General features: G+C 50.8%; 1 protein-coding gene across 1 annotated transcript in view; it reads left to right on the forward strand.

Moving 5' to 3' along the window:
- LOC147905229 (TCP-1/cpn60 chaperonin family protein) overlaps positions 1–18,952 on the forward strand; it is an 81,035-nt gene that overhangs the window by 33,650 nt on the left and 28,433 nt on the right. Inside the window, exons 4-6 of the mRNA XM_087394279.1 lie at positions 10,679–10,811; positions 10,919–10,971; positions 13,535–13,637. Of these exons, the coding sequence (XP_087250405.1) occupies positions 10,679–10,811; positions 10,919–10,971; positions 13,535–13,637 (289 nt within the window). The remainder of the gene's footprint in view (positions 1–10,678; positions 10,812–10,918; positions 10,972–13,534; positions 13,638–18,952) is intronic.

The following is an 18,952-nucleotide window of genomic DNA, read 5'->3' on the forward strand; positions in this document are numbered from 1 at the left end:
GGCAATGGAGGCATAAAGTTGGCTATAGAGTGCTGTCGGTCATTCAGAGGTGCGGTCCTGGCACGTCTCCTGGTCGTAGCTCTGCGTCTAACTAGGGCTACTGTGACCCCCGTCGGTCGGGCTCTGACTCTAAACAAGGAGGGGATGTCTTCAAGTGTGATATGTGTGTCGACCCTCTGTTTGAGCTGTCGGGTCACGGGTTTCGAGTCACGGTCATGTTGAGGCCTCGTCTCGTTGGGGTCCATGTGATCTAGCTGAAAAAACTCCGTGATAGAGCTTTGAGAGGGATTAATCGAAGAACAAGTCTGCTCCTGTCTCCGTGCTCGGAGTATCCTCTCGCGGTGTCTAAGTGTCTCATGAATGAAACCTGCCAAATACCGCTAGTCTGGGTAGGAGAGGAAACGGGCTAAAATACCATAACTATCCCTGAAGAGGCAATGGAAACGTCCTCGGATCTCATAGTACACATGACACCTGAAGATGAAATGCTCCTCTGTCTCAACCTCTTGTATGTCAACAGAGAGCAGCCTATCCCACCTTGTGAACTGCTCAACATAGTGTATGATGAAACTATCTCAACAGATGACCCTGCAAATGTGAACTGCTCCTGACGCATGATGGCTCGAGATGTATTGAAGATCATGACTTTGGTTTTATCCAGGTTGACCTTCAAATCATGAGACTCACAAAAGGACTGTAGTGCGTCTAGGTGTCTCTGAAGCCCCTCTGCTGAGGAAGACGAGGGCCACATCATCTGCATAAAGTAATATCCGGATCAGTGTGCCCGCAAGAGAGCAGCCTACCCCACCTTGTGCCTGCATCACTGTCTCGAGCTCGTCGATGTAGAGGCTAAATAAGGTAGGTGATAATGGGCATCCTTGTTTGACCTCGATTGTGCTCATGATCTCGTCTGCCCATCCAGATCTTGTCCGGACTCTGCCTAAAACTCGCTCATAAAGTGCCATGACAGCCCAAATGATCTCCTGGTGGTAACCTAGATCTTGTAGGCGTCGTATGAGGCGGTCTTTCGGAACGGTGTCGAATGTCTTGCAGAAGTTCACAAAGCAACAGTAAACCCTCTGCTTTCGTGCCCTCGCCTCCTCGATGATACATTTGAGTGCGAGAATGTGGTCGAGGAAGACAAGAGAGCCACGTCATTTGCATACAGCAAAATTTGGATCAGCGTGCCCACAAGAGAGCAACCTACACCTCCCTGTGTCTGCATCACTGTCTCAAGCTCGTCAATGTAGAGGCCAAACAAGGTAGGCGACAAAGGACACCCTTGTTTGACCCCGATGGTACTCATGATCTCGTCTGTCCACCTGGATCCTGCCTGAACTCTGCCAGAAACTCTCTTGTTAAGTGCCATGACAGTGCAAATGATCTCCTGGTCATAACCCAAGTCTTGTAGGCGTCGTATGAGATTGGCTCTTGGGACCGTGTCAAATTCCTTGCGGAAATCCACAAAGCAACAATAAACCCTCTGCTTCTGTGACCTCGCCTCCTCGATGATACATCTGAGCGTGAGAATGTGGTCCATGGTTCCATGATCACGTCGGGCTCGACACTCTACAAGTCTGCTAACCTCGGAGTCAAGTACCGATGCATAAATCTTGGACACGACATGTCCAATCATAATGGTCCTGTAGTTCTCCGGGCTCATGGGATCCCCTGCCTTGTGGATGGGTGAGATAGTGTTAATGGTCAAAGTGTGTGGAAATCCCAAACAAACCGCTTCATTAAAAAGCTTTGCTAAGATCGGGGCTAGGAGGTTAATCCGATATGCAATGAATTCAGTACATAGCCTCTCATGATCCTTCGCTCGACCATTATGAAGTTTCATTAAGGCATCCTTTACCCCTCCTCTAGTGAAGAGGGTGCAGGATGTGGGACGAGGCATGTGGGAGAGGTTAGGGACTGGCTGATTTGGGATGTCATAAAGTGTGCGTGCATAATCAAACCAGATTTGGGTGTCAGTGAGTAGCAGAGGGGACCGTCCTAGAAATCTCCGCCAGAAGTCCTTAGAGTTGTTACTAAACAAAATGTTCAGTAGCTCCTCCTCATTCCGACAAACGAAGTCTAGTTTCTTCCTTCGTACCAGTCTACGGTATTCACGTAGCGTATCTGGTGCACTTGGAAGACTGTTTTTGGTTTTGAATCTGAGTTGACGGCGTAAGGCCTTACACACATCATCGTACCAACTATTACAGGGTATGGTTCCAAGGGGTGGTGGGCCGGTGGGGTGGGGAAAAGCGTGAATGGCAGCCTCGTGTAGTGAGCGGGTGACAAGGGCAGCACGATCCTCTAAAAGGGGTATGAAGTCAATATAAGCGAGAAGTATGTACAGACGGCCAGAGTAAGAAGGTGAGTGATCCCGATCAAAGCGTATATCGTGGTAGGTGGAGTAAGCACTGAGTGGGGTGGAAGGTGCTGTGCGAAGGGAGGTGGAGATGCAAAAGAAAAGGTATGTATGATCAGCCCTTGGGGGGAGAGTGTTGGAATGGTCACCTGCCCATTTGTAAGCCCCCAAATGAGGAGAGCGTGGGGGAGGGAGACCTAGGGCAGGATGTACCCAAGAGAAAAAGAATAGAGGAGGCTGCCACATGGGCAGCACCTCACATCAAAGAACATGGAAGGTACCTGGAGCTAGGATGGATCTGCAGCAGGAAAAGGCGAAGCAGTAGCCAGCACAAGGGACTCAGAATAGGAGGCGATCACATGGCGCTGACATCTGCAGGGTGTACGGCTCTGTTCACTGCTGTAGAAGGGCCTGGCAGAGGCGCAATGATGGCAGGATGGATAAGCGCAGATGTGGAGCAGGTTTTGGGCCTGTTTGGAGGCCCTGGTTTAGGGCTGGAGAGTGGGCACCCAGAAGCAGCAGCAAGGAGGGCTGCAAGGGACTGACCCTGGGGGGCATATTTATAGCCCACACAGGTTGGCCAGGCAGGGTTATATAGGGCTGGGCCCTTGCCTAGCTTGGAGGGCCAAAGGCCCAAAAGTGTGGGCCCAAAAAGCCCCGGGTTGTGAGCCCTTATAGGGCTGGACCAGCCACAGACTGGTCGGCCAGTTTGCTGCAGACTGGTTGGTATTTTTGCCAGCCCTTGGGGCCCTATAAAAGGAGGTCCTTGAGGCCTCACTTCTTATCACTTGCAGCAAACAGCCAGCAGATAGGAGCAGCAAAGGAGCTTCCCTTGGGCCTATGTTCAGGAGGTGAAGGGAGCACAAGGAGCTGCAGACTAAGAGCTGAGAGAGCTGCTCACCTAGGCTGGTGCAAAGACAGCAAGGTTCGTTGTCTATTGATGAGTCTGCACATCTAATCTATGTGACGCACATTAAGTAAAGAAGTTTGTGATTCCACACCCCACACGCACACTGTGTGAGCTCTTGGGCATTACTATAAGTCTTCCGCTGTACGTACCCGCTGTTGGGTCATTTCTAACAGAGAGGTGCTACAGTGAAGTCAGTAATGTTTGATGTGAAGACAAGGGATCCCATGATGTAATCAACAACACTGGAGCCCCCCCCATGTGGAAAGCATGTGAAACCACTTGGAGCGGGCCACCTGTCAAGACCATTATAGATAATGAGATCATGTATCCTGCCGAGGTCTAATAGGGCCTGCCCATAAGATGAGAATGGACCTTGCATGTCAGTCGAAACCTGTAGCATACCTGCCTCCTCAAGGTCAACATCTAGCAGTAGAGTGGAATCATCTCTGAAGTCAAGAATTGGTACCTGACGGGCCCTTGTCCTTGTGTTGAAGTCTCCCACTAGAAGGACTTCTCCGTGGCTAGAAAAGTCAACGATGGACTGATAAAGGGCAGCAAATGGGGATGTCTCATCATCACCTCGAATATCTCTGGCAAAGTGGAGGTCTCTGGGGGGAAGTACCAAACTGCAAACAGATTTCGGCTGTCCATGTGTCGTATCTGGAGCCAAAGAAATCTGGAATGTGTATCTCTCTCCTCTACTGAAATGATCCCTTGGAGTGTGGATCTGAAAAGGACTGCAACTCCACCTGAACCTCGAACTCCTCTTGTACCCCTCGTCTCATCTATGTAGGTAGGCTCCCATGTATATCCGCTGACTATTGGAAGAGGGCGCTCTGGACTCTGATGTGTCTCTGTATAGAAGACTATGTCGTGGCCTGTATAGGATTTCGAGAAGTTCCCTGGTTCTGACCATAAGGTACCATTACAGTTCCAAATGGTGCAGGATAGGGTCTCGGATATATCTGAGTTTCATAGACCCCGCTTCCTTGTGTAGGGGAGGGGGCAGGTGCCCTACGGGGGCCTGTAAGAAGTCGTCCCTCTCGTACCACTGCCCACTTCCCCTCCTCCTGGGCCTGATCCCGTTGCTGCAGCAAAGAGCGCCTCTCCTCAACCTGTAGAGGTGTGAGGTTCTCATCCATAGAGATCGTTGGCTGATCTCAAAGGACTGACCTGCGTCGTAGAGTTGAAAGTCGTGCTTGAGTGTCATGGAACTGTATAAGCAGGGGTTGCTCTTGGTTGGGATCTCTCCCCACTCGCCATGCCCTCTCTATCCTGTGCTCAGCCACACCCAGGGTAGTGGCCACGAACGCAGTCGCATCTACCATCGGTGTAGCCTCAGTGCGTGGGATCCTGCGTACTTTGATGTTGAGAGCCTTACTGGCTCTTTGTTGTTGCTCCATGAGGGTAGTTGGAACGGTTACCCTTGCGGGTTCCCGTTTGGCCATGTCAACCCATCTGGAAGTCTCCTCAATAGTAGATTGTATGCTCGCAATTTGTGCCTCGACCACCAGGGTACTCCCTGGGACAGTGTGTATGGTTGTGACCTCCCGTCGGAGCTGCATGATTTCCTGTCTGAGTCCCTGAATAAGACTCGCCTGCTCCTGAATGGACTTAGCTGGCTCCTGTATGATGCGGCTCTGATCTTGGTTGAAGTGGACTTGCTCTTGTGCGAAGCGAGTCAGCTCCATCTCACGCTCACGGAAACTATGTATCTCCGTGAGCAAGATCTCACGGGCCTCTGGTGTATCAGCCCACCCATGTCCATGTTGAAACTGTGGTGACTGTGGCATGAAAGAGTGAGACTCTGACTCCAAAAACTGGACAGTGACTGAGTGAGCAACGGAGATCACAGTGGAATGGATGAGGCAGTCCCAACGGGGTGTGGGAGGGTGGGCTAACTGAGAGGGAGAGGGGAGAGTGAAGCGTAATGCGGCACAGTGTATGACACCTCCGAAGTAGGGATCATAAGCTGTGCGAGAGTTGTAACAGGAGAAGAGGGGAAGGGAACAGCGACCGGCGCCATGGGCATGAGTATGTCACTGATCGTAGATGTAGAGGGAGTTGAGACTGGAACTAGAGCTGGGCCTGAAGTAGGGGTTGAAGTCGAAGTAGAGATAGAGATAGAGGGAGCTGAGGCTGGAGCTGAAAATGAAACTGACACTGTAGCGGGAGTTGAGGTTGAGATAGAGATAGAGGCTGAAGAAGCTGAGGCGGGTCCTACCTTTGCCTTGCTGTCTACCCCGAGTCCACTTCGGTTGTAACGTGTGTTCACATCCTCCAATTTGAAGTGTGTCGGTTGCTTTTTGTTGTTGTTGTTATTGTCGTCTTTCTTGGCTTTGTCCCCTATTTCCCTTGGGGTGTGGGTGCAGGTCTTAGTGTCCGGTCGGGAGTGGGAGCACCGGTTCCCTCCCCATAATGGGAGGCACGTCCAGTGCGAGGTGGTGGAGAGGCAGGGCGGAAGCTTGAGGTGGAGAGGCAGCCAGGAGGTGGAGAAGGAGAGGCTAAGATGGCGAGCGATTTTGTTGTTGTTGTACCTTTGCCTTGCTGTCTACCCCAAGTCCACTTCGGTTGTAACGTGTGTTCACATCCTCCAATTTCAAGTGTGTCGTTTGCTTTTTTTTGTTGTTGTTATTGTCATCTTTCTTGGCTTTGTTGTCCCCCATTTCTCTTGGGGTGTGGGTGCCGGTCTTAGTGTCCGGCCGGGAGTGGGAGCATCGGTTCCCTCCCCATAATGGGAGACACGTCCAGTGCGAGGTGGTGGAGAGGTAGGGCGGAAGCCTGAGGTGGAGAGGCAGCCAGGAGGTGGAGAAGGAGAGGCTAAGATGGCGAGGGATTTTTTTGTTGTTGTTTTTGTGGTTGTTTGGTTTTTTTTTTTGAAGTTAAAAAAGAAGAAGAAAGAGGCGAAGGTGGCGAGGAGAGTAGAGAAGGGGGGGCGGTGGATGAAAGGTCTAGGATATCCGGATGTAAGGGTGCATATGGCGATGTCTCACCCTCCTCTCACGCAAGTCTGGCGAGGTGGGATGTGTCTGCCGGGAAGTAGCATACCGCTATGAAAAGGTCACGAGTGGCCGTGCGTTGGATCCAGATCCACATGAATCGGGAGTGTGTGTCCTTCCTCTCAACGGAGATGGCTCCAGCGAGGGAAGACGTGTACAATACTTCGACCTTGCCTGATCCTTGAACTCCACATGTATCCTTCGTCTAATCCCAGAAGGCTGACTCTTATGTGTAGCCACTGACTATCGGTAGTGGACGCTTTGGGCTCTGGTGTGTCTCCATGTAAAAGATTATGTCTCGTCTTGTGTAAGATTCTGAGAAGTTCCCTGAGTCTGACCATAAGGTACCATTACAGTTCCAAATGGTGCAGGCTAGGGTCTCGGAAACTTGAGTCTCATAGGCCCTGTCCCCCTAGGGGGCATAGGTGGGAGTCCGACGGGTGCCGGTCAGCAACCTACCATCTCGGACCACGGCCCATTTGCCCTCCTTGCGGGCAACATCCATGGGCGATCGCCTCCTCCATGGGCATCGTGGTGGTGTTGGTGTTGTCTCGTGTGATCCCTCGTATCCGGATGTTGAGGGCCTTCGAAGCCCTCTGCTGCTGCTCCTGTATGGCGGCTGAAACGGTTGCCTTTGCGGGCTCCCGTTTTGCCACGTCCACCCATCTAGTCGTCTTTGCTATAGCCGATTGTATCGTGGCTATCTGTGCCTCCATCTCTGTGACTGGGGTCCCTCCAGGCGCTGCTCTGAGGGTCCCGAGATGGGTGATGTTGTGTCTGAGCCCTTGGATAAGGGTGCCCTGCTTTGTATAATGCGGGGCTGCTCTTGGGTATAGTGGGCCTGCTCCTGAGCGTAATGTGTCAGATCTGCCTGACGGGCCCGGATGCTGTGAAGGTGGGCTGTTGAGGCTGTACTAAGGGTGGGGACAACGTGATTTGGGCAGGGGAGTGGTGTGTAGGAGTAGCGAGGCCGGACGAGGCGATGAAGGGTGGCTAACTGAGAGGTAGAGGGGATACGAGGGAGAAGTACTGTGGAGCCGTGGTTGATGGGGCTACTGGGGAGGAGGCTTGTGATGATGATGCAGGAGAGGGAGAGGGGAGAGGTGGCGTAGGATGAGGTGGATGCGGATGATGGTGGCGAAGTGGTGGTGGTAATCATAGTGGTCGAGGTTGTGGTGAGCGGCATGGGCTTCGGGTGGGCCCCTTTCTTTTGGGCCGCGGTGCTGTCCAGTGTCAAACTGCTCCGGTTGCCTTGTTGTTGAAGTTCTCCAAGTTGAGTTGCTTTTATGTTTTTCCCTTGTCACCGTTCCCCTTCCCCATCTCCTCGTGTATGTATATTTGGACTGAAGGGTCTCCCGCCTAAGTGAGTCCCTGTCCTCATCCCCCTTTGTCCTTCATTATGGTAGAGGGCTGGGTTCAGAGGTTGAAAGGTCCTCCAAGAAGAAGGAATCCAAGCCAAGCTCAAGCTCAATCACACCTCGAAGGGTCTGGTCATCAACCGGACTGTGAAGGGGGGGGGCTGTAGTAGTCGAATTGAGAGGTCTGTCGTGTGGGTGTTTGGGGCCAGAGAGAGAGAGAGAGAGAGAGAGAGAGAGAGAGAGAGAGAGAGAGAGAGAGAGAGAGTTTATTAAAGTCTTCGGGAGACCGTGAAGGTCTATGAGCCTAAAGATAACTGATACAATGAGCATAACGGTGGCGGTCTCAAAACGGGCCAGCCAACCGTTTCTACAAAAAAGAGGTTATGAAGGACTGTGTGTCTAGTCCTGATACAAAAAATATGGGTCTACCTCTAGACGATACAAAAAAGAAGGGGGGGGCACCAAAAATGGGGCAGAGGGGGGAGATACAGTATACATGTGCAGGTGGTGATCGTCAGAGACAAATCATAGAGGGGCCGTCAAATGGGAGGTCGGAAAAAACCCTGCGATAGATGATTGGCCTCTAACGTCACGTGGCCTAGTCGAGCTCGGTCGTCGGGGGGGGCGGATGGCCCTGTGGATGAGGGCAACGGTAACCCCAGTGGGGCGGGCAGAGAGCAGAGATGAGATGTCATGGACCTGGATGTGTGAGTCTGTCCGTTGGCGCAGTTGTCGTGGCTCTGGCTCTCGCTCACGTCCGTGTCGTCGGCTAGACTGAGAAGAGGTATCTTGTGACTGGAAGAAGTCAGTGATAGGCCGCTGGGTGTCCTCACGCTGTGTGTGCTGCTCGTGTCGCCGTGCTCGGACAGAGGTATCTCGGTGGCGAGTCATATCATGTAAGAAAGCGGCTAGGCATCGTTGATCCGGGAACTGCAGCATGTGTGGGAGGGAGCCGAATCCGTTGCGGAAGAGGCAGTGGTACCGGCCTCGAATGGCATAATAGATAGGACATCTGAAAGTAAGGCGCTTCTCTGACTCGATCTCCTGCAAGTCGCAGAGTGGGCAAAGGTGGTCCTCTCGTGGGATACCCTCTGCGCGTCCACTCTCGATCCGTAATCGGTGTGACGAGACCCTAAACTGACCGAGGGAGATTCGGAGCGCATGTGGTAGATGAAGCTGTGTGTAACCCGGAGGTGTGATGAAGCCCTCCTGTGAGATTTGGAGGCAGTGTCGGCGGTAGAAGTCGAGCTTCACAGGAAGCTCGGAGTGAAGAAACCATGTCCGCCAGGTGTGGAGCTGGAGCAGATCCGCTCGAATGAGCCGGTTGACCTCCTGGTCTGTGGGGGAGAGGGGAGATGGTGGAGCGTCGAGGTTGTACTGAAAAGGAGGCAACCGGTCTAAGTCGAGGCCCAGTCGGGTGAACCAACTGGAAAGTTAACTATAGCAGCATCGCTGGTCCCCATCAACGGATAAGGCCATAGAGGAGGATAGGGCTAGCCAAGGTCGGCGGAGGCGACCGTCGGCGGAGTAGCTGAAATCCCTGACTCTGTGGAGATAGGTGATAGCCTGAAAAGCCGTATCAAGCTGTAGGGGTGAGGCACCGAACTCTGCTAGAATGATCTGGTGTGGTACCGATGGTTTGTTGCAGATCATCCGAGCAAACATCAGTATCTGTAGGTGCTCGACTCGAGCCCACTCTGTGTCTGAAAGGTCGACTCCCCACCAAGGGCTACCGTACATGCCTGCTGGGCGGACCAAAGAATCAAAAAGGAGAGACTTGGTCCGCGGGTCCTGGAAGTGGGAGTGGTAGCACTGTCGCTCCAGCCTGGCAAGAGCGGCGTATCCCCGGCTGATCCTAGCCTGCATGGCAGGGCGCATCGTGAAGATCGGGCTTGAGAAGACAACGCCCAAGTATGTGTAAGAGTCAACTATCTCAACAGGGTCGCCGGCGAAGAGGAACTGCTCTCGGTGCATAGCGGGTCTGGAAGTGTTGAAGATCATCACCTTGGTTTTCCCAAGGTTGACCTTCAAGTCATGTGTATCACAGAAGACCTGAAGTCCATCCAGGTGTCGCTGAAGACCAGTAGCAGAAGAGGATAGTAGTACTACATCGTCTGCGTATAGGAGAATCTGGATGACAGCCTCCGCAAGAGAGCAGCCTGCACCTCCGAGTGTCCTGATGGTGGTCTTGAGCTCGTCGATGTAGAGGCCAAATAGAGTCGGTGACAAGGGACAGCCTTGTTTAACTCCGATAATGCTCGTGATCTCTGGGGTCCAGCTGGTGCCAATCCTGACTTGCCCCGTTACCCGCTCATAGAGAGCTACTATTGCCTAGATAATCATCGAGTCGTAGCCTAACTTCAGCAGACGTCTGATGAGTCGGGTGTGGGGAACGGTGTCGAATGCGTTGCGGAAATCCACAAAGCAACAATATACTCTCTGTCTCCTGTGTCTGGCCTCCTCAATGATCCCTCTAAGTGTAAAAATGTGATCGTAAGTCGAGTGATCCGCCCTGAAGCCGGCCTGTCCGGATGCCCTGAGCCCCTGTACCTCTGCGCGAGCACTGACCTCGCCATCTAACACTGATGCATAGATCTTGGACATAACATGTCCAACCATGATGGTCCTGTAATTTCCTGGATCCATGGGATCTCCTGCTTTGTGGATGGGTGTGATAGTGTTCAGGGTCCAGGCTCTGGGGAACCCGTGGCAGACAGCTTCATTGAACAGCGTTGCCAGGATGGGGGCTAGAGTTTTGATGCCATAGGCAACAAACTCTGTGCATAGGCCCTCATGATTCTTAGCTCGACCGTTATGAAGCTAATGCGCTGCGTGGGTGACTCCCTGGGTTGTGAAGAGGATACAAGAAGTGGGGCGGGGGGTGGCTGAGAGGTCGGGAGGAGGCTGATCAGGGATATCATAGAGTGTGCGTGCGTAGGTGTGCCAGAGGGAAGTGTCCGTGAGGGGGGAGGGGGATCGAGAGAGAGAGAGAGAGAGAGAGAGAGAGAGAGAGAGAGGGTAGATGAAGCTAATGGTCATCTTTTTATTTCAGGATGCTGGTGCAACTTTGGTTATCTGCCAGTGGGGATTTGATGATGAAGCCAATCACTTATTGATGAATAGAGGATTGCCAGCTGTGCGATGGGTGGGAGGTGTAGAGTTGGAACTAATTGCTATTGCAACAGGTCTGTGCTAGTCATTTGTGATGATTATGTTTTTACATAAGGACATTGAGTGTGCATAATCAATTTTTACTGTGAAATTTATCTAAGTGTTGTTGACCGCACTTCAGGTGGGCGTATAGTTCCAAGGTTTCAAGAGCTCACTCCAGAGAAGCTTGGCAGGGTAAGACCTTTCTTAGATGAAGGCATCCATCATATGAATTTGTGAAGTCAATGGCACTTTAAATAACTCTATCGCCTTTAACTATGATGAATAAATATGTTAAATTTTCTTTCGCTCGCGAGTGTGTTGGTTTTAGTTTGGCATGCGATCTCTGAGATTGTTACTCAGCAAATTTTTTCATGCCTGCAGTGTTTTTGCATGCTGAACTGATTCTTTTTTCAAGATTTAGGGTTAATTATCTAATCCAATCCTGTATGGTTTCCACATTTGGCATGTTAAATGTCACTACCTTTAGTTTTATAAATTAAAAATAGCTTGCTACGAATCATATTTGATGAGGTTTTGATAGTATTATGTGGCAAGCTACTTACAAGACTATAAGTTTCAGTAGGGCAAGCATGATGCAGGATGCAGGTCTTCAGATATGTCAAATATTGGGTCTTAGTGGCTTTGAAATGGGGCCAGCCCACAAAGCATCCAAAAGAAATAGCAGCATGCACAACAGGAAATATGGCAGAATGCTCAACTGCATAAGTCAACCTGCAGACCGCCTAAATGAAATTTGAAGGCAGCTCAATTTAACATAATGGGTCTTGATAGCATCATCTGAGCTTCATCAAGGCATAGCACCAGATGGCAGATCCAAAGATAGCAGCCGTAGCTGTAGTGTACAGCAGCAGCAAGCGGCTGTGTAGTTGCAGCAGGGTGGGAGCCTGGATGGTCAGCAGCATGCAGGTGATTATGAGCAGACAATCAGTGCCTTAAGTTTCTTGAGCAGTGTTTTGCCAGCAATATGGGGTAGTGCATGGATCAGCGTAAGGCAGCTTCTAGGGCTTAGAAGTGATTATTAGGGCTGCTTGTGTCCAGCTCCAAAAGCGGTTCAGGTTTCGAAAGGATAAAGGAAAACACTCACTTTAGAAGGCTGTGCTATGTCCCTTAAGGCCATTCGTGGGTCTTATCCACTCCGGTTGTAGGTAGTGTCTATTCTATTCTAGGCCAGACTCCCATGTGTGGTCGCGTTCTTTGCCTTATCCTTATTGCTTTAGTCTCTCTCTCTCTCTCTCTCTCTCTCTCCTATCTTATCTTCTCATTTTACTCTACCTCTTGTTGCAAATCTGTTCTCCTTGACGTGAGCTCCTCTTTGTTAGATTTACAGTACCATAGTGTTTGCATTCCGTGCAAATTTCCTGGGTCCTCTAGACAGGCTGAGTGTGTGTTGATGCGGAAAATGGTTGTTACGAGATTGTTGGGAGCTAGCTGCTCTTGTGATAGGAACCTCGGTGCACTCGCAATTGTCCGAAGTGGAAGCAAGGTGCATGGAGGTGGAGGATTCCCCCCAAACCAAAAATAAATAAATAAATAAAAATCACCTACTTCAGCCTCATAGCATGCTGAGCACGCTTGCACAAGAGATGGCCACACTGTCATCGGGCTACTTACATTTTGCAGCTACACACTTGAGATAGCCTGAAAAGAGCCGGCAATGTGAGCTTCACCTGCTCATTGTGACGTGAATTTTTGGATGCTGTAGGCAATGTGAGCTTCACTTGAATCTGGTGAAAAGAGGAGGGCGACACAGAGAGTGGAGACGAGGTTAAGATGACTTGTGCCAAGGATATGTGCCGCTCATAAGGCGATTCTGTGCCACTATAAAGTGCTTGCTTATAACTTTAACTGATTGGCTAATTTTCCTTTCTGAATTTAGCAGTCACTATTGTAAGGAGATTTCAAATAGAAATTGAAAATCAGAGATACTAATGATTGAATTCCAGTCCTTAGATTTTCTATATCTTGAAGGAAGTCTGAGAAAGCATACAATGCATATGAAAGCAGGCAGACACTTCTGTTTTGAATTTTAGAAGTGAGTTTTAATAAGTTCTCCCGCCTCTGCATTGTGGTGTAGCAGTAGGATCACTAAGTAAACTTTTTACTCCTGCAAATAAATGAACTGCTCTTTGGGATGTTTAACTATTGATCCAAACTGAAATCGCTTTTGGGGGGCTAATTATCTGCTTGCTATTTGAAGAGGCAGCCTTCGTAGTGAGATTCAACACTAGCAAGGCCAGGAAGGAATGTTGAAAGGCACTCAAATCCTAAGGTTTAATGCAGATGCATCTGAAGCAAAGCAAGGAGTGCATGCATCCAGGGGAGGAAGACAGAGCAAGGGCCATCTAGATTGATGGCACATAACTCATTGCATGTCATCTATGAGGCTAGGATTTCACCCTAACTCTCAATGGTGGAATGGAAATGTAATGGTTTTGTGGATGGACTTATCTACTTAAATGATATCATGTTTGCCACACTTACCCAAGCTTTACAGCCATAATAGAGGACGCAAAGCACCATCCAGCTTAGTTGTATGTGTTTGTTTTGTAGTAGTTAAGTTATTTTGAGATTTAGGCACTCTGATCCTCAGCAGGAAATGATACCCTTTTTGTCTCGCAGATTATTTGGTCCATCATGAATGGTTGTATTTTGTCTTCTCCTCTGTTTGCCCATCATTCTTATATTCTTCTTCTCTCTCCCCCTTCCCATCCTCCCCCCTTTTTTTTGTGAACAGGCAGGGCTGGTGAGGGAAAAATCTTTCGGAACAACGAAGGATCGGATGCTTTACATTGAGCAATGTGCAAATTCTAGAGCTGTGACAATCTTTATTAGGGGTGGTAAGCTTCCTTGAAAGTTGGTTTCTGGTTTGGAGTTCATTTCTTGCTCTAGTGAAATACTGTTGCTGTGCTGTCCAGTACTGGGCTTATTCAACTTTGCTTGGAAAAGACATGACCTTGGTTAAGCTACTGTGGATCTTGCGTCTTGATCTTTTAGTAGAAATGCCACGAGCATAAATCCTTATTAATGTGTGGTAATGAGCACACGCCCAGTGTGAAAAGTTTTTGGAAATTAGTCCATAATCAGGCTTCTTCCTTGTAACAAAATCTGCTCACTCATCATCATCTCTAGAATCATCTCGGGAATCCTGATAAGGGTGGATAAAACTGGTCCTAATGGCATATGTCGTTTCATTTCGCCACTTGCATCTTTGCTCCCGACACCTTTCATGGAGTTCATCTTTATTATATAGATATTCTAGCTCTTTTATGCACCCTTGTCAATGTGAATAATGAATATGTACATATATTTTGTTTGTCTAATGAGAGACTCGATCAAGGGTTGGTACCCTTTATGGACACAATAAAATATAATTTGGTTGGACCTTCAGTTTTTAAACTCCCTTCGGACTGTAGAAGAGAAGTGTACTCCAAGCTTGCTTGAAACATTTGATTTTACTACAGCTTGTACTAAGAAAGATTTGGAGGACTTGAAGTCACGAATAGGAAAGTTTATTTCACCTTTTTATAAGGGGGGGGGAAGGGGGGGGGGGGGGGCGCAAAAAACTACTCCCATAAAGTGAACAAAATCCTCTAGAGCACGCTCAAAACGGAATGCATGAGAAAAAACACTTAGATGCAAAGTTTTAAGAGGTGAATAATCAACCTTGCATTTTTATTTTGGTTGGATGAAATCAGAATAGCAAGTCCTGGTGCTTCCATTTTTGAGCTTCCATTGCTTCCAACACCCAACAACGAAGAATTAAGTGTTCGACACTCTCAGCTGCTCCTCCCCCTGTTATCTCTGCTGCCCCCCCCCCCCCCCCCCCCCTCTCTCAGCCAGCCCCGTCTCCCTCTCCCTCACCCAGCCAGCCCCGTCTCCCTCTCCCTCACCCTCGCTGCCCCCCCTCTCTCTCCCCTTGCCAGCCCCCTCTCCCTCTCTCCTCGCCAGCCCCCTCTCCCTCACCCTCCCGCTCCCCTTCCTCCTCCCGACTTCTACCGCCGACACTGCCTCCAGATCTCACAGGAGGGCTTCATCACACCTCCGGGTTACACACAACTTCATCTACCACATGCGCTCCGGATCTCCCTCGGTCAGTTTAGGGTCTCGTCACACCGATTACGGATCGAGAGTGGACGCGCAGAGGGTATCCCACGAGAGGACCGCCTTTGCCCACTTTGCGACTTACAGGAGATCGAGTCGGAGGAGCATTTTGCTCTCAGATGTCCTATCTATTATGCCATTCGAGGCCGATACCACTGCCTCTTCCGCAACGGATTCGGCTCCCTCTCACACATGCTACAATTCTCGGATCAGCGGTGCCTTGCCGCTTTCTTACATGAGATGACCCGCCACCGAGATACTTCTCTCCGAGCACGGCGACACGAGCAGCACACACAACGTGAGGATATCCAGCGGCCTATCACTGACTTCTTTCAGCCACAGGATACCTCTTCTCAGTCTAGCCGACGACGCGGACGTGAGCGAGAGCCAGAGTCACGACAGCTGCGTCAGCGGACAGATTCACACATCCAGGTCCATGACATCTCGTCTCTGCTCTCGGCCCGCCCCACTGGGGTTACCGTTGCCCTCATCCACAGGGCCACTCGCCGCCCCCGACGATCGAGCTCGACTAGGCCGCGTGACGTCAGAGGCCAATCATCTATCGCAGGGTTTTTTCCGATTTCCCATTTGATGATCCCTCTATGACTGGTCTCTGACGATCACCACCTGCACATGTATACTGTATCTCCCTCCTCTGTCCCACTTTTTTGTGTCCCCCCCTTCTTCTTCTCTGTATCATCTGGAGGTAGACACATATATTTTTTGTATCAGGACTAGACATATAGTCCTTCATAACCTCTTTTTTTGTAGAAACGGTTGGTTGGCCCGTTTTGAGACCACCACCGTTATGCTCATTGTATCAGTTATCTTTAGTCTCATAGACCTTCACGGTCTCCCGAAGACTTTAATAAACTTTCTTTCTTTCTTTCTTTCTCCTCCACCCGCCATCCCTCCCGCCCCCCTCCTCCACCCTCGCCCCCTCCCTCCTTCTCCCCCGCCCCACCCGTCTCCCTCTGCCAGCCCCCTCTCCCTCCCCGCCAACCCCCTCTCACCTTCCCGCTCCCCTTCCTCCTCCCTGCCCTCCCTCTCTTCCCCGCCCTCCCTCTTCTCCACCCCCCTCCTCCACCCATGCCCCCTCCCTCCTCCCGTGCCCACCCTCTCCTCCGCCAGCCCCCTCTCTCTCCCTGCCAACCCCCTCTCCCTCGTCCCTCACCCTCCCGTCCCCTTCCTCCTCCCCGTCCTCCCTCTCCTCCACTCGCTAGCCCCCCCGCCCCTCTCCTCCACCCTCATTCCCTCCCTCCTCCCCCGCCCACCCTCTCCTCCTACCCGCCTTCCCTCTCTCCCTTGCCAGCCCCCTCGCCCACTCTTCCACCCGCCCCCCTCCCTCGCGTCCCGTCCCCTCCTTTCCTCTCTCCCGCCCACCCTCTCCCTTCCAACCAGCCAGCCTCCTCCCCCCCTCCCTTCATAACCCATAGCTCCCCTCCGCCTCGCCTCCCCCGTCTCCTCCTCCCCCCGCTGTTGCCTCCCTGCCTCCTCTCCTCTTCTTCCCCTCTCTCCTATCCTCTCCTATTCTTCTTCCTCCAGCGCTCGTGTTCCAGGGCGTCTTGGGCAGCAGTTTCACGGACGAAACTTTTTCAGTGTTTGAATCGGCCTTTTCACATCGATTGGCGAATGGATCCCCACTCAGCCAATCTTCGTCCACTTCCACCGTCCACGAGAATCGTCATTTTTTTAGAAGACGAGTTGTAGCAGCTCAAGAAAGATGTGGAACTAGAGGGCTCCACATCTCTTTTCGCGCGCATCTTTGGGTCACACCCTTCCAGATCACAGACTAGAGACTAGATGTTGGCGGCGTTACCAGGAGATCTCGCCCCATACCTCAGAGATGTTCGACTTTTGGGACGTGGATTCTTCCAAGTGATTTTCGACTCCCACGAGTCCACAGCCCTTGTTCTCAAAGCTAATCCTTTGGCTTTGGGTTCGAGGAGGAATTTTCTTTTGCCCTACACCTTGGGCTTCGATCCGATCGAGGAGGACAGTCAGGTCACATCACTGTTCATCAGATTTCCTGGTCTTTCTCAGGTCTACCATCGACTTCTTGCTACTATCAGAGCCACATTCGGAGTGTTCACTAAGATTCCCCTCGTTCCTGACATGCCTTCTTCCTCGGCAGAGCAGTCAGAGCGGACGGGGTGCCTCGAGTTAGGGTCATTGTCTCTGATCCTAATATCTCAGATGACCACATCATGCTTCAGCGCCCAGATGGCTCTCTCTTTCGATAGAGAGTCGAGCTTGCAGGTAGACAGGACGAGTGCAGGATTTACAGGACTCGTGGACACTTTGCTACAGATTACTCAAAGAAGAGAAAAAGATCCAAGAGGTCTTTTGGTGCGGATCCTTCACGTACTACCCCGACTGCATCTCCCTAAAGTTCTGTACCACGCACTCCAAAACCACCAGGAGCAGCAGGACACCTTGCTTCGCGCATCCCAGGACCACCAGGGGCAGCAGGGCGCTCAAAGCCCGCAGCACATCGAGTACCACGATGGAGAGCGATCAGAGCGGCTCTCTTCCCTCAGGAGGAGACCTTTGATCCGACTTAGACAGACGCCATCCAAACTCCAGAGCTAGATGTTGCTGCAGCCCAGACACTACAATTCCACATCAGGAGGGGCCTTTAGATGCATCAGTACTAGCCCCAGTCACTTTGGTTTCTGATCATGAGAGGGCTACCGATACTTCTTCCCCATAGACTGTTCTTGCCACAGTCAGGACGACTGAGGGAATGCATGCATAGATGAGAACTCCAGATTCCTCTTCAGCCCAGTCACAGGCCTCCTCAGCCCCCAGCTCCAGTTCTGCTGATAGAGGCCTGGCAGATCCTTCTCCTCCATCTTCCACGAGTGCAGGTCTTGTTCGTACTCCTCGGCCAGATCTGCGTCTCATGAACTCTTTTTCGGCACTGGCAGACTCGGCGACTTTCATGGGTGAGGAGGAGTTTGTGCCCTCCACCTTAGGAGTCCCGGTCATTGGGATTCCTTTTGATAGGGCTCCTTCTCAGCAGGTGTGGGGATCCTTTCACCTGTTGAGTTTTCTGCCCTCAGCAGGAGTGTTTCAGCCCAGGGGAAGCTGGTCTCCTCTACTAGGTTGGGTAAGCCTTTCCACCCAGCATCCTCCTGTCAATGAGGATAGTCAGCTAGAACATTGAAGGCCTAGGCGGAGTTTCATACCTTCACCGTAGGCAGCTGATCCAGAATCAGCTTCATGCAGGTGTATTGGAGGTGCTATTGATATTCTTTTTAGCAAGGGACAAAGTTGGATGCCAGTGATTGCTCTAAGTCTGGCAAACTTCTTTCAGGACATACCTTCTGGTCACCTGCTATGGGCACAAGGGGAGGTACTTGCATTCGGTCTCTCTTTCTATTCTACCCTTGGTTGCTTCTCAGATGTAAGATTGGTATATGTCAGCAGTTAGCTGGAGACCCATCACTCTATTGAGCACTTTTTATGAGATTCTGGTGAAAGCCATCAGTATGCGGCTACAGATTTTTCTTCCAGGTTTGATTCATGACAGGGTTTGTGCATGGCAGAAGTATTTTCAATAATATTTTCTCATTTTGGGAGGTCTCAGAATGGGCCATGCAGAGCCGGAAAGAGCTCTGGGATAGTGAGTTGGCAGATGACACGGCTGTTTTTTTGGATGCCTCCCCAAGGACACTCACTTCCTTCTGGACAGCCTTGGATTTATTTTGCATGGCTGGAAGTGCACACATTAATTGGCATAAATCTAATGGGTTTTGGATTTGCGACGATGACACCCCGGATTGAGGTAATGATATTGGTTTAACTTGGGTATAGAGGGGTGTCTCCGTCAGATATTTGGGCTGCCAGGTTGGGGTGGGCATCTCTCTATCATGGTTTGTATGCTCATCATGGTTCTTCTAGCCAGATCATGGTTTGTATGCTCTTCTTGGTGCCACTCTAGGAATTGTATTACTCAGCTCAAGAGACTCGTACGAAACTTTTTATGGAGTGGTCTAGATGGCACAGCTGATGTTATATCCAGGGTGGCTTAGGAGACCTTGACTTC

Source organism: Dipteris shenzhenensis, chromosome 1 (assembly GCF_047967505.1).
Source record: "Dipteris shenzhenensis isolate YYH24624 ecotype China chromosome 1, Dip_SZ_1.0, whole genome shotgun sequence".
Classification (NCBI taxonomy): domain Eukaryota; kingdom Viridiplantae; phylum Streptophyta; class Polypodiopsida; order Gleicheniales; family Dipteridaceae; genus Dipteris; species Dipteris shenzhenensis.